The sequence below is a fragment of the Panthera onca genome, chromosome C2 (genome assembly GCF_046562875.1).
Source record: "Panthera onca isolate mPanOnc1 chromosome C2, mPanOnc1 haplotype 2, whole genome shotgun sequence".
Classification (NCBI taxonomy): Eukaryota; Metazoa; Chordata; class Mammalia; order Carnivora; family Felidae; genus Panthera; species Panthera onca.
The window spans coordinates 149,411,134-149,424,837 of NC_138347.1; the positions used below are offsets into that span (position 1 = coordinate 149,411,134).

The window sequence follows — 13,704 nt, forward strand, 5'->3', positions numbered from 1 at the left end:
AACAGGTAGGGTAGGTAGAATAAAGGATGATAGAATTATAGATTGATAATATCTGTTATATTTCCTTAAGAATGTTAAGCTAATGGGGCACCTAGGTGGCTCACTTCGTTGAGCGTCTGACTTGGGCGCGGGTCGTGACCTCAAGGTTTGAGTTTGAGCCCTGTTGCTTGCTGTTGTCAGCACAGAAGCCCTCTGTGGATCTTCTGTTCCCCTGTCTCTCTCTCTCTGTCTCTCTCCTCTGATCACACTCTCACTCGGGGGAAAAAAAAAAGGAACAGTAACTATAATTTAAAAAATGGTAAATAAAATTTTAAGCTAATTATAGGCTCCTTTCATAGACTCTTTTGAGAACCCAAAATGTTTTCATTAGGCTCCATGCAATATGAACCAATACTGAGTTTTTAGACTCTTTCATTCTGTACCATTTAAGGCTTCAGAATTATTTTTTGCGTGTTGCTAAGAGGTTAATTGTATACTAAAATGCAAGTAAAATATGAATTGCGGAGGTACATTTGAATGGAGAAATTTATAAACTATAAAATCTGATACATGTAATTGGGACATGACTTGGGAACTATGCATGGTAAATCATGTGAAAAGAATTTTAACGTTTATGTTTTATCTAGATTAACTTGGGCAGGCCTATTGCAGCATTCATTTTGGAAGGATGCTTTCGCTAGGAGAGATCATGAATCGAGCACTGAGGATTCCATCGTCAGGTAGTGTATAAGCTTACCTTTGTGTGGGGGGACGTGGTTATCAGGTGACCATACTGATTACTGTTCTAATAATGCAGCGTCAATGACGTAAATTTGTCTGTTTTCATACTAGGAGAAAATCAAGCATTTGTTCAAGCGTGCTTGAAGAGTTTAGTCATGACCTTATGTGTTCGCGATTTTGCTCATTTTTCCGATCAGTTGTTTCTTCTCCAGTCAGTGATTGAGTATGGTGGTCATTAGTTCTGTTCATCAACTATAACTCACTTCCCACCTTGCAAGCACATGGTGGGATCTCCTAGCCCCCTCTTGAGTCAGGCATGGTCACGTGACTTGCTTTGGTTAATGAAATGGGAACAGAAGTGATGTGTGTTCGTTCTGCATAGATGCTTGAAGAGCCAGTATGAGGTTGGCCACACTGCTTCCTCCTCATGAGGTAATTGGGAAGACAGTGTCCAAATGGAGTTGCTGTCGGGCTGGGTCTTTAGTGACTGTGATGGGCATAGCTTCCTTGCCGGCCTTTAGTGGCTGTGTGCATGAGGGAGACAGGACATTCTAAGCCACAGAGATTTGTGGGTTGCAGGTTACCACAGCATAACCTACCTCCTGTCTCATTCTGACTAATATACCTCGTTTTTATTATAAAATCTTCTTAGCCCAGGACACTTAAAAAAGGGATGGTATGAAGAACAAGGTGAGGAGTGGTCGAATCAGGGCCCGATAATTGACCCCCCGCCCCCGTCAGCTTATTCAGTGATGAATGGTTGTGTGATTCTTGGTTCTCATCTTGGCAAATTCAGCGTGTTGGATAGAGAAGGTCTCTCCTAAATATTCTATTTAAGGTCTCTCTCAAACTTGGGTTTCTCTGGTCCAGTGAGACTCAACCACGCTCCTACCATTGTGTTTCGCTCTGTGGGGACTAATAGAAAGCGGGGCTCTGGTCGTGGTCCTCCAGTGTCTGCAAGGCACAGAAGACCTCTGACCTTAGTGTGTCCTCTTCCTTGTTAATCTCTATGCCTTTGGTTTCTTTTCTTGCCTTATAGCGCTTGCTAGGACTTTTTCAGTAAGGCACTGAATCAGGAGTGATGAAAATGAACCTCTTGGCCTGGTTTCTGCCTTTTGAGATGAAAGCACTCAGCCTTTCACCATTAAGTACGATGAGTTGGAGGTTCATGTAGCTGCCCTTCTTCAGTTCGAATCTGAATTCGATTTTTGAATTTTGTCAGATGCCTTTTTGTATCGGTTGATAAGATCATGTGGTTTTTCTTCTTTAGACTGTGGTTTTCAAATACTGAGCCAGCCTTGCAGTCCCACAATAAGCCCCACTTAGTCGTGGTGTGTTACAGGTTTTGTGTCTTGCTGGATGTTTGGGGCCAAGTGGCAGGAGGACAGCGAGAGAGGAGGAAAAAGAACAGGACGGCAGGGATTTGCCTCCTGTTCTTCAGATCATAACTCTCTGGCTACAGAAGATGCCCCTCTGTGAGTTCGAGCCACTGGCCAGGAGCTGCTGCTGTTCCCAGCTAGCTGCTGCAGGGTTACCTGGTAGCAGGGATAGAGTAAAATGGAAAAAGGAAAAAAAAAGTTAAACCATGGCATTTCCTCTGTCCTGACCTATAAGGGGTCCCCTTTCCTGTTTCTTAGAACAGAAATAGAAGGCTTCTCTTAGAGGCTCTTTTGTCTGTACTCAGTGCCAGGCAATACTGGAAGGGGAAAAATAAGAGGGAAGTTCACTGCCAGGTTACTGGTACTTATAAACTTAGGGGCTCTGGTTTACTTGCCCGATCTGCCACTTATTTCCCACTGATAAGATTTATAGACAGTACAAAGCCTTGCGTATAGTAAGTGCTCACTTTAGCTACTCAGTGACCATGCTTCTCTAACTCCATGGCTTTGCCAGATGGTACGTGTAATTTCATGAACTTTTCCAACCTCTTGTTCTACACAGAATACTGTAGAAAGCTCAAAAATAAGTTTGATTGTGTTGGCTTTCTCCTGTTGAGCAGCGGGAAAGTGATGGAGCATTCTGGGACCCAGGATTCCAAGGAGGTTTTGAAGCCAAGTGGACAAGCCAAGGGGGACAAGAGTGGTCAGCGACTGAGTCAGTCTTTCAGACTAGGTGAGCTTTCGCTGGAGCATGTTCTTGCCGCTGAGTGTGCCGTTTCTGAGAAATTCTAGTTTTTGCTACCATTCTCTTTAAATTTCTGCTTGCATCATGCCCTGCTCCTGGTATTTTTGGTTCTTTGCACGTAATGTTTTTTCTGTCCTGCCACAGAAAATCCAGCTGAGTTGCGGCCTAGAAGTGTGGTTGGGGGTCAACCGAATGAGTCCATGTTTCTTCTGAGGTATGTAAGATGACAGCAGCAAGGAATCCCTGCGTGATGACAGTCAGGTCTTCTTAAAGCATCTGTTGTCCTGCTGGCAAACCGTGTTCCCCAGAGATGAAGCGCAGGGATGTGGATGCCGAATTCCGTATCAGTCTGCTTTTGAAGTTCGTGTTAAGTGCTGGCCAATGGAATATTGATGTGGCTGTGCAGTTTTAAACGTTTAGAACCAAACCAGGGGCGCCTGGGTGGCTCAATTGGTTAAGCGACTGACTTAGGCTCAGGTCATGATCTCAGAGTTTGTGGGTTCGAGCCTCGCGTTGGGCTCTGTGCTGACAGCTCAGGGCCTGGAGCCTGCTTGGGATTCTGTGTCTCCCTCTCTCTCTGTTCCTCTGCCGGTTCGTGCTTTGTCTCTCAAAAATAATAAACGTTAAAAAAAAATTTAAAAAAGTTTTTAACCGAACCACCTGTCTTTCCTATTTATAAGGGTTAAAACCTCCTCATTTTTACTTGCCCTTCAAATAGAATTGAATGTGAAATTTTAGCAGTCAAGCTTCTTTATTGAATACTTTGAGGAAAGAACAGGTGTTTTTGTTAAACATTTTTCTAAAAAATTTTTATATTAAAAAAATTTATTTTTGAGAGACAGAAGAGGGGGAGCAGAGGATCTGAAGCAGTTCTGTGCTGAGAGCAGAGAGCCCGATACGGGGCTCAAACTCACAAACCATGAGATCGTGACCGAAGCCGAAGTTGGATGCTTAATCGATTGAGCCACCCAGGCATGCCATGTTAAATGTTGTTTTATGTGGAGACTTAAATAATGTTTTTTAATACTGTAATCATTGAAGTAATTTTAAAGAGAACAGGATGGCATTTTAATATAATTAAGAGCAATGTATTTAAAATTTTAATATGTACACATCAAGTGTTGTATTTATAGCTTTAGTCCTATACATAAATAGTTTTATTTAATGACAAAGGGGTTATAACAATGAACTAAAATTTCCTGACTTGTTTTACCCTATGAAAATACAAAGTATATTGAATTTATCTATATACATTCTAGTCATTAATTCAGTTTTTTAAAAAACTTTGTACAATCTTTGGCATATTTCGTGAGTTAAACTACTTGTTTAATGAATGACTAAAAACAGATGAGTGAAAGAGACATAAATGTAAAAAAAAAAAACCAACATAAATATAAACATAAAAAAAGACCCTAATGATCTCAGTGGAAAAATTTCTTAATATGTGAAAAACTCCAGAGACCCAGGAGTAATGGAGTTACCCACAGAGTATGACCAGCATTCTTTAATTTCTTTTTTTTTTTTTTTTTTTTTCAACGTTTATTTATTTTTGGGACAGAGAGAGACAGAGCATGAACGGGGGAGGGACAGAGAGAGAGGGAGACACAGAATCGGAAACAGGCTCCAGGCTCTGAGCCATCAGCCCAGAGCCCGACGCGGGGCTCGAACTCACGGACCGTGAGATCGTGACCTGGCTGAAGTCGGACGCTTAACCGACTGCGCCACCCAGGCGCCCCATAATTTCTTAATGTTTATTTATTTTTGAGAGAAAGAGGCACACACGCAGAGTGTGAGCAGGAGAGGGGCAGAGAGAGGGAGACACAGAATCTGAAGCAGGCTCCAGGCCCTGAGCCATCAGCACAGATCTGGATGCGGGGCTCGAACTTACGAACTGTGAGATCATGACCTGAACTGAAGTCAGATTCTTAACCGACTGAGCCACCCAGGTGCCCCTGACCAGCATTTTTAAGTATAGGAGGAATCATTAAACATAGATACAGATTATAACTTGTTCCTTATCTTAAATAGGTACCAAGATGATTTTCCATATCAAACATTTTCTGAAATAGAATTGTAAATATTTTCCATCCTTTGTAGACTATCTGATCTATATTACTATGTTAATCCTGCTGATACGAGCAGACATTTAAAAAATAATAAAATCAAGAGTGTCTGAGTAGCTTAGTCAGTTGGACATCTGACTCTTCATCTTATCTCCGGTCTTGATCTTGGGGTCGTGAGTTCAGGCCCTGCATTGGGCTCTGCGCTGGGCATGGGGCCTACTTAAAAAAGAAAAAAAAAAAAAAAAAAATCAATGTTTTAAGGTTTCTGGTTAAAATAGAAAATACTATATATAGCGTAGGTGCTATAAATAAATAATAAATTAGCCAGGAAACTGGAAATATTTGCAAAAAAGGTGTTGTATAAACAGAAATTAGAGTTTAAATTTATGAGATCACCCAGAATCTTGACATTCTGCCATTTTATCATGAGATGTGTTTTTTCCCAGATAATAGTAAACAGGATAGAGTTTCTGCACTCTGAATAATGTTGACCGGTATGTATTTTCCAGTTCTCGCCCGACTCCGAGAACTAGCAGTGCGGTCGGACTAAGTCCTGGTGAGGATAGGACTCAACATTCACCACAGAAGGCTTCTCCTTTGACCAAGGTGAGCAGGGATGGAATCTTTCTTGCCTTTTCCTTTCTTGCTTTTCTTTCCTTCTTTCTTAGCATAAGGTATGGAGACGCGGAAGAATAGTTCCAAGCTGATGTCCAAACTATGATCGTAATGACAAAATTTGCAGTTAAGTCACTTTCTTTATCACTCTCTTTTTCTGGTAAGTACTCCTACGAGAGCATTGTTTCATAGTTATTTTTTTGGTAACAGCCTCAGTAACATCTGATTGACATCCCATTTAACTCACCACTTAGAGTGTATGGTTCGGGGGCTTTGTGCATATTCCCAGTCACGTAGCCACCACCACAGTCATTCTGAGAACACTCGCCTCCCACAGGGAAATGCTATACCTATTAGCTGTCACTCCCGTCCCCTCCGTTTCTCTTCCCTCTCACCCTAGGCAGCCACTAATCTTGCTCTCTTGATAAATTTGTCTCTTCTGGACGTTGCAAATGAATGAAGTAACACAATAGGTCCTTTTTTGTGACTGGCTTTTTTCACATAACACGGTATATCAGTACTGTGTTCCTTTTTATTGCCAAATAATTGTTTGTATGTACCACATTTTTCCATTCATCAGTTGGTGGGCATTTGGGTTGTGTTTCCACCTTTTGGCTGTCGTGAACAATGCTGCTGTGAATGTTTGCGTACAGCGTTTTGAGCGGGCCTGCCTTGAATTTCGCCTTATACCTGCAGGAGTGTAATTGTGGCATCGTGTGCTGACTGTGTTAAACCTTCCAAAGAACTGCCAGACTGGTTTTCAAGGCAGCTGGGCCGTTTTACATTCTCACTAGCGGCGTGTGAGGCTTCCGGTTTTTACCCATCTCTAACAAAACTAGTTACTGTCTTTTTTCCTAATTGTGGTAAAATACATGTTGCATAGAACTTACCATTTAACTATTTTTTAGTCGTACGGTTCTGTGATGTTAAGTACATTCCCATTTTTGTGCCACTGTCCTCACTCTCCGTCTCCAGGACTGTTTGATCACCCCAAATTGAGACGCTGTGCCCACTAAACAACAGCTCCCCACCTCCTTTCCTCCCAGCCGTGGCAGCCGCTGTTCTATCTTCTGCCTCTGTGCCCACTAATCTCCTATAAGTGGAACCGTACAAAATTAGCCCTTTTGTGTCTGGCCTGTTGCACTTAGCATGATGTGTTCAAGGTCTAGCGTGTGTCAGAATTCCATTCCCTTTTCAGGCTGAGTAATACTTCGTTGTGTGTAGGTACCACATTGTGTTTATCCACGCAACCACCTTTGGCCACTCGGGTTGCTTCAGCCTTTGGGCCATTGTGGATAATGCTGCATTATAGCCAGACGAGGAGGTGTGAAATTATACCTAGTTTTGATTTGCATTTCTGATGGCTGATTTTATTGAGCATCTTTTCATGTGCTTATGGGCCATTTGTATATCTCCTTTGAAAGAATGTCTTTTTTTTTTTTTTTTTTTTTTTACATTTTATTTATTTTTGAGAAACAGAGTGAAACAAAGTGTGAGCGGGGGAAGGGCAGAGAGAGAAGGAGACACAGAATCTGAAGCAGGCTCCAGGCTCTGAGCAAGCAGTCGGCACAGAGCCCGATGCGGGGCTGGAACCCACAAACTGTGAGATCGTGACCTGAGCTGAAGTCGGATGCTCAACCGACTGAGCCACCCAGGCGCCCCTGAAAGAATGTCTTTTCAAATCTTGGCTCATTTATTGAGTTGTAAGGAATTCTTTATGTATCCTAGGTATGTGATTCATAAATCTTCCACCCTGTGGATTGTGTTTTTCAATGGTGTCCATTGAGGCACGGAAGTGTTTATTTTTATTTATTTATTTTTTGAGAGAGAGAGGGAGAGCAAGAGCACGTACACGTGGGGGAGAGGGGCAGAGGGAGAGAGAGAACTCCAAGCAGGCTCCATAACTCAGCATGGAGGCTGTGGGATGACTTTGGCATCATTACCTGACATGAAATAAGGGTCGGCTGCTCAACTGACTAAGCCATCCTGGCACCCGAAGCACAGAAGTTCTTAATTTTGATGTAGTTCAAATTATTTTTTTTGTGTGTGTGTTGTTGCTTAGGCTTCTGGTGTCATAATTTAGAAACCATTGCCTACTCCAAGGTCACAAAAGTTTATGTCTGCGCTTAGCTCTTTAGGTCTTAAATCCATTTGAGTTAATTTTTGTACATGGCATGAGGTAGAGGGTTCAGCTTCATTGTTTTGCGTGTGGATTTCCATTTGTCTCGGCACCATTTGTTGAAAAGACTGTTCTTTCCCAGTTCATTGTCCTGGCGTTCTTGTTGACTATCAATTGGCTGTAAAGGTGAGGTTTATTTCTGGACTCTGTTCTGTTGATCTCTGCATCTTTCTTCATGCTGGTCGCATAGTAACTAACTGGCTACTCTTGATCACTGTAGCTTTTTAGTAAGTTTTGAAGTTAGGAGGTATGATTCTTCCAATTTTGTCCTTTTTCAAGGTTGTTTTGGCTACTCTGAGTCCCTTGCATTTCCATGTGAATTTTAGGATCAGTTTGTATGTTAGTTATATGTGAGGGAAAATTGTGTAACAGTAAAAATGCATTTTATTTTATTTAGTTTTAGAGCGAGAGTGTGAGTAGGGAAGTGGTGGAGGAAGAAGAGGGAGCGAATCCTAAGCAGACCCCATGCTCAGTGCTGAGTCCAACCCAGAGCTTGATCCCGTGACCTGGGATCATGACCTGAGCTGTTACCAAGAGTTGGATGCTTAACCAGCTGAACCACCCGGGTGCCCCCAAAAATGCATTTTGAAATGTAACAGATGTTGAGTCTCTTCTGGCCATGGTTATTGTAGAGGAGTGCACTTAATCGTTTTATTGAGAATAGTCAAGCAGTAATTGTATATGTAGCATATGAGAGTTTATCTTGTATAATTTTTTAAGTGATTTTTTTATTCAATTACAAAATCTTTATAACTGTAGAAAACTTGGAAAATGTACAGGAGGACAAAGGAAAACTACTTGTAACTTTATTATCCAGGGTAACCACTGGTTATATTTTGATATTTCTATCTCTGAGTCTATACATACGTGTTCATTTTCAAACAAGGGAACATAATTTTATGATTGCAGTGTTTGATCACTTTATTCCTGAGAATTCTATTTTATTTTGCTGTTGTGAGTGGGTATTTCATTTTTAGACTGTTAACTGTGCATATGTTTCATATATATATAGGAAATTAATTTTTATAAATACATTTCTAATTGGTCTACCTTACTAACTCTTAATATGTTTTTAGTTCATTCATGTTGACATTTCTTTGAAGTCTTTCTGTCTTAAATGTCCATGCTTTTAAACATTAAATTCTTTGTTTTACAAAGTTCCCCCTTATTCTTCATGTGTTTTTTGATAAGTCTGTTTTCTAAGTTGCAAAGGGGAGGTCTTGTTTCCAAGAACCTAGTTAGCTAATTATTCCTTTAGTCATGCTCTTGCCTCAGTTTTGGAGAATTTCCTCATTTTTCACTTCACTGTTTTGTTTTTTCTGTTTTGTTCTGTTTGTTGGTCAGTGTTTCAGTGGAAGTCCCCCCCCGCCCCGCTACCCGTGCAAAGAGGTGTTTTTATTAAAGCATGGGGATAGGCTCCATGGGCAGGAAGAGCTGCCTCAGTGGAAGTTGTTAAAGCATAAATCCACTTTTTTTTTTTTTTTTTTTTTTTTTGGTCTGATGTGAAGTCCTCAGGTGGCATCACACTAGGAATGAGAGTTATGTTTAAGTAGAACACAAAGAAAAATCTCAAATACGGTTACTCATTTTCATTATGTGTTAACTCTACTTTAGCTTTTATTATTATTTAAAACATTTTTTTTTTAACGTTTATATTTGAGAGAGAGAGAGTGTGAGCATGGGAGGGGCCGAGAGAGAGAGACACAGAATCCGAAGCAGGCTCCAGGCTCCAAGCTGTCAGCACAGAGCCCGATGCAGGACTCAAACTCAGGAACCGTGAGGTCATGATCTGAGCTGAAGCCGGACGCTCAACTGACTGAGCCACTTTATAAAGCCACTTTAGCTTTTATAAAGATAGAGGTGTTTAATGCTTAGGTAGAGGGTTAGTATTTGACCTTGAAATTCCTTTATGCTGTAATTTTAGCTTCATACCGAATATTTTGTAAAGCAGAATAAATTGGTGAGTGTCGAGTGGATGAACGATAAAAACCATCCTGGTAATTGAAAAACAAGTTTGCCTCCTTGTAGCTGAAACATCAAACTATAGAAGATCTGTTTTCTGGTTCTAACTAGCCAGCCTTTGTGGTAAATGTGAACAAATCGGTTACTTTGACCTTTGTTTTTTCCTTCTGTGACCATGAGAATGATGATGCACAGAACTGAGGATTTTTGTGAAGATCAAAGAAGACGGTCTCTGGAAGTGTTTTGAATAGCAACCTGAGGTCCATAGATACGGGTGGTCCTTCCAGTGGTGTCTTACTCAGGGTCTTATTAGCCCGGTTCTTAGAAGCTCCGCAGTAAGTCACAGAAACAAAGCCTCATTTTTGTTCTTATTTCAGATTGCAAGTGAACCCCTGAGTCAGCAGGACCTGGAATCCCAGATGAGAGAGCTTATCTACACAGACTCTGATCTTGTCATCACCCCAATTATCGACAACCAAAAGGTGGGGAAAGATGCCCTAACAGCTGAGGGCTGAGCTTTATTTAGACTTTATTTAGAGGGCCGAAATCCTGGTGATATCTTCATTCCAGATACTGTTGGCTTTCTTTTCTTTGCTGTTCCTCATGTCTCCTTTTATTTCATGTGTGCCACACGTCTGCACTTCTGACGCCCACCCTGTGTGTGACCCTCTCCTCTTCCTGTGTTACTTGACCCTTCACTGAGTGCTGAATTTCTTCCTCTTCTGCATTGTCTCTGCCTCCCCTCAGTCCATGGGCTTCTAGACCTCAGACCTTAGTCCTCATTCCTTTTGTTTCTCTCTACATTCTCGAATGAATTTCTCCAACCACTCTAGTCTTGGATGTGTTAGGAAGGCAGATGTGAGTGAGCACTGCTCCCCCTGCTGGGGTGGGTGGGCAGGTCACAAAGAGACTAGCGGGTGCTCAGGACTGCAGGCCAGATGGCGGGGAGACACTGGGGGCTTGGGGAGTCATGGTTCACGGTGCACTTCATACCCGGCGTGATTTTTGTTGCTTCACGTCTCTTGGAATATACCTCTGTATCGCCAGGGGATGATGAGTATTTTTAAGAAAAAAAATCAACTTCTCAGTCCCTCTGTATTACCTATTCTGTATTTTAATTTTCTTTTTAAAATGTCTTTTTCTGTTTTGATTTATGACCATTTCCCCCCATTTCTTTGGGGAACATTACTGTAATGTAGAACAAATGGGTTCTGGGGTGCCTGGGTGGCCCAATTGGTAAGTGGCCAACTTCGGCTCAGGGCATGCATGATCTTACGGTTCGTGAGTTAGAGCCCTGTGTTGGGCTCTGTGCTGACAGCTGGGAGTCTGGAACCTGCTTTGGATTCTGTGTTTCCCTCACTCTCTCTCCCTCCCCCACTCGCATTTTCTCTCTCTCTCTCTCTCTCTCTCTCTCTCTCTCTCAAAAATAAGAAAGAACAAATGGGTAATTGGATGCATATTTATCTACTAGGTAGACAACATTTAATACAGATTACCCAGCTATTTTTCATAATGGAGCTAATTCTTTTTATGAGTTCAGCTATCTGACAGAGTAACTGTATATCATGCCAGATTTAATGTGAAATGGGTCATTTTCCCAGTGGACCTTCTAAGAACAGTTTGTAATGTGTTTTGACAAGGTTCTGTTTCTTTATTTCTTTTTCTAACCATACTTACTTGTTTTGGGGCAGCCTTAGTCAAAATTTTTCTTTAAACTTCTAATTTTAGATATACAGAAAAGGTTCAAAAACAGAGTTCTCGTGTACTTTTTACCCAACTTTCTCTGATGTTAGCATCTCACGGGACCATAGTATGGTTAGCAAAGCTGGGAACTAACATTGGTATGGTGTTAACTAAATTAAAATTTGAATTTTACCACTTGTACCACTGATGTCCTTTTTCTCTTCTCGGGTCTCTTGTTCCACTTTGCTGTTAGGCCTTTTTCTGTTACCTTCCAACCTTGTCTTTCATGGCCTTGTAATTTCTTAGTTTTTCCTTGGCCTTCGTGGCTTTCATATTTGAAGAGTACTTACCAGGTATTTTGTAGGCTGTCCCTCAACCTGGGTTTTTCCAAGTGTTTCTCATGATTAACATGGACAAGGTTATGCATTTTTGGCAAGAAGACCACCAGCAAAGCTTTTTAAAATGCTCTATAAAGAGGTTTTGGAGATGTTAGATATAGAAATGACGGTTGAATTTTTAAATTAAAACTGTCGAGGTGAAAGTACCCTGGCTGTTCCAAACTCATGGATCTAACTACCCATTTTTCCAGTTTCTTAAAAAAAATTGCGTACTTTCCTATTCATGCTGATTACATCTTCCTGGAATAGTGTGTTCTCGAATTCAACCATGAAATTCTTATTCTTTAAAACCTGAGCCCTCCTTCTGGTTCTTCCATAAGGCTTGTCAGTCTGAAGTGCTTGCTGCATTCTCCAAATTTGTTAGAAAAATTCCTGTGTTGGGGTGCCTGGGTGGCTCAGTCGGTTAAGCGTCCGACTTCGGCTCAGGTCACAATCTCGCGGTCCGTGGGTTCGTGCCCCGCGTCGGGCTCTGGGCTGATGGCTCAGAGCCTGGAGCCTGCTTCCGATCCTGTGTTTCCCTCTCTCTCTGCCCCTCCCCCATTCATGCTCTGTCTCTCTCTGTCTCAAAAATAAATAAACATTAAAAAAAAAAATTCCTGTGAAATGTTCTGTCTATAATTACGTCCTGCCCATTTTGCATTGTTGAATTTTTTTTTTTTTGGCATTTAACATGTTTATCTTCCCAACCAGAGTATCAGCTGACTGTAGGATCATGTCTTTTATATATTTGTATCCCCCTTAGCACTTAGCATAGTGCCTCACCCTTATAGGTACCCAGTAAATATTTGTTGAATGACTAAATTTCTTTCTTTCTTTCTTTTTTTTTTTTTTAAGTTAATTTATTTTGAGAGAGACTAAGACCGCATGAGCAGGGAGGGGCAGAGAGAGAGGGGGGAGAGAGAGACCTCCAAGCAGGCTCCACACTGTCAGCTCCACGTAGGGCTTGAACTCAGGAAACCGTGAGATCATGACCTGAGCCAAAACCGAGAGTCGGATGCTTAACCGACTGAGCCACCCACCCAGGTGCCCCTGAATGACTAAATTTCTACCTAGAGGTTGATTTAACTTAAGAGTAAGCCAAGATAAAGTGCTTCTTTTTCCACAAAACTTTGTTTATTTAAAGTAAACTCTGCCCTCGTTGTGGGGCTGGAACTCCTGATCTCAAGATCAAAAGTCTCATGGTCTACTGACTGAGTCAGCCAGGTGCCTCAAAATGATCTTGTTTTTATAAACAAGTGCTCATGGTGTTTTGTGTGTTGGTGTTTGCATATTTTAATTAGAAAGGGCACTGTTGAATTCTTTTTCTTTTTGGTGACAGGTTTTGTAGTGTTCTTTTCTGTATCCCTTGATTTATAACCTGATAATTGGAGTTATGTCAGGAGACCGATATGTCTCAAAAGGCATCTTTAAAAGGTTTTTTTTCTTTTTTCCAACCACAGATAATGAAACAACCACCAATTAAATTTGATCCAAAGATACTGCATCTACCAGCATATTCAGGTAGGATTACAAAGCGCTTGTCAAACACATAGACTCTTGGCAGACAGATGTAAATAAGACCTCTAACAGCAAATGGAGTTTTTTTTTTAAGTTTATTTAGAGACAGAGACAGAGCATGTGAACAGGGGAGGGGCAGAGAGAGAGACAGGAGAGAGAGAGAATCCCAAGCAGGCTCCGTACCATCATTGAGAAGCCCAATGTGGGGCTTGAATGCACAAACCGTGAGATCATGACCTGAGCTGAAACCCAAGAGTCAGAGCCACTCAGCACCTCTTCCCCCACCAACCCCCCCGCCTGCTTTTTTAAAGCAAATGGAAGATTTTATTTATTTATGAATAGCTACATTCCAGTTTTCTGGCCAACTGGCTATATTCTTGGGGTAGTGCTGTGTGCATTGCAAACAACCTGTAATCCATTTGTGCCATCCTTTGACCGTGCCCAGCTCAGTCTGGGCTGTCCT

At 41.5% G+C, this 13,704-nt stretch overlaps 1 protein-coding gene across 15 annotated transcripts in view; it reads left to right on the forward strand.

Annotated features, from left to right (window-relative positions):
* ULK4 (unc-51 like kinase 4) overlaps positions 1-13,704 on the forward strand; it is a 577,302-nt gene that overhangs the window by 23,672 nt on the left and 539,926 nt on the right. For 14 of the 15 annotated variants that reach the window (XR_013549925.2, XR_013549926.2, XR_013549927.2 and 11 more), the window contains exons 9-14: positions 627-719; positions 2,717-2,832; positions 2,989-3,058; positions 5,417-5,513; positions 10,041-10,145; positions 13,184-13,244. Coding sequence is in view for 12 of the 15 variants with exons in the window: in XM_078432438.2 (XP_078288564.2) it covers positions 627-719; positions 2,717-2,832; positions 2,989-3,058; positions 5,417-5,513; positions 10,041-10,145; positions 13,184-13,244 (542 nt within the window). In the remaining 3 variants the exon portion in view is untranslated. The remainder of the gene's footprint in view (positions 1-626; positions 720-2,716; positions 2,833-2,988; positions 3,059-5,416; positions 5,514-10,040; positions 10,146-13,183; positions 13,245-13,704) is intronic. The other variant, XM_078432439.2, reaches the window with a different exon arrangement.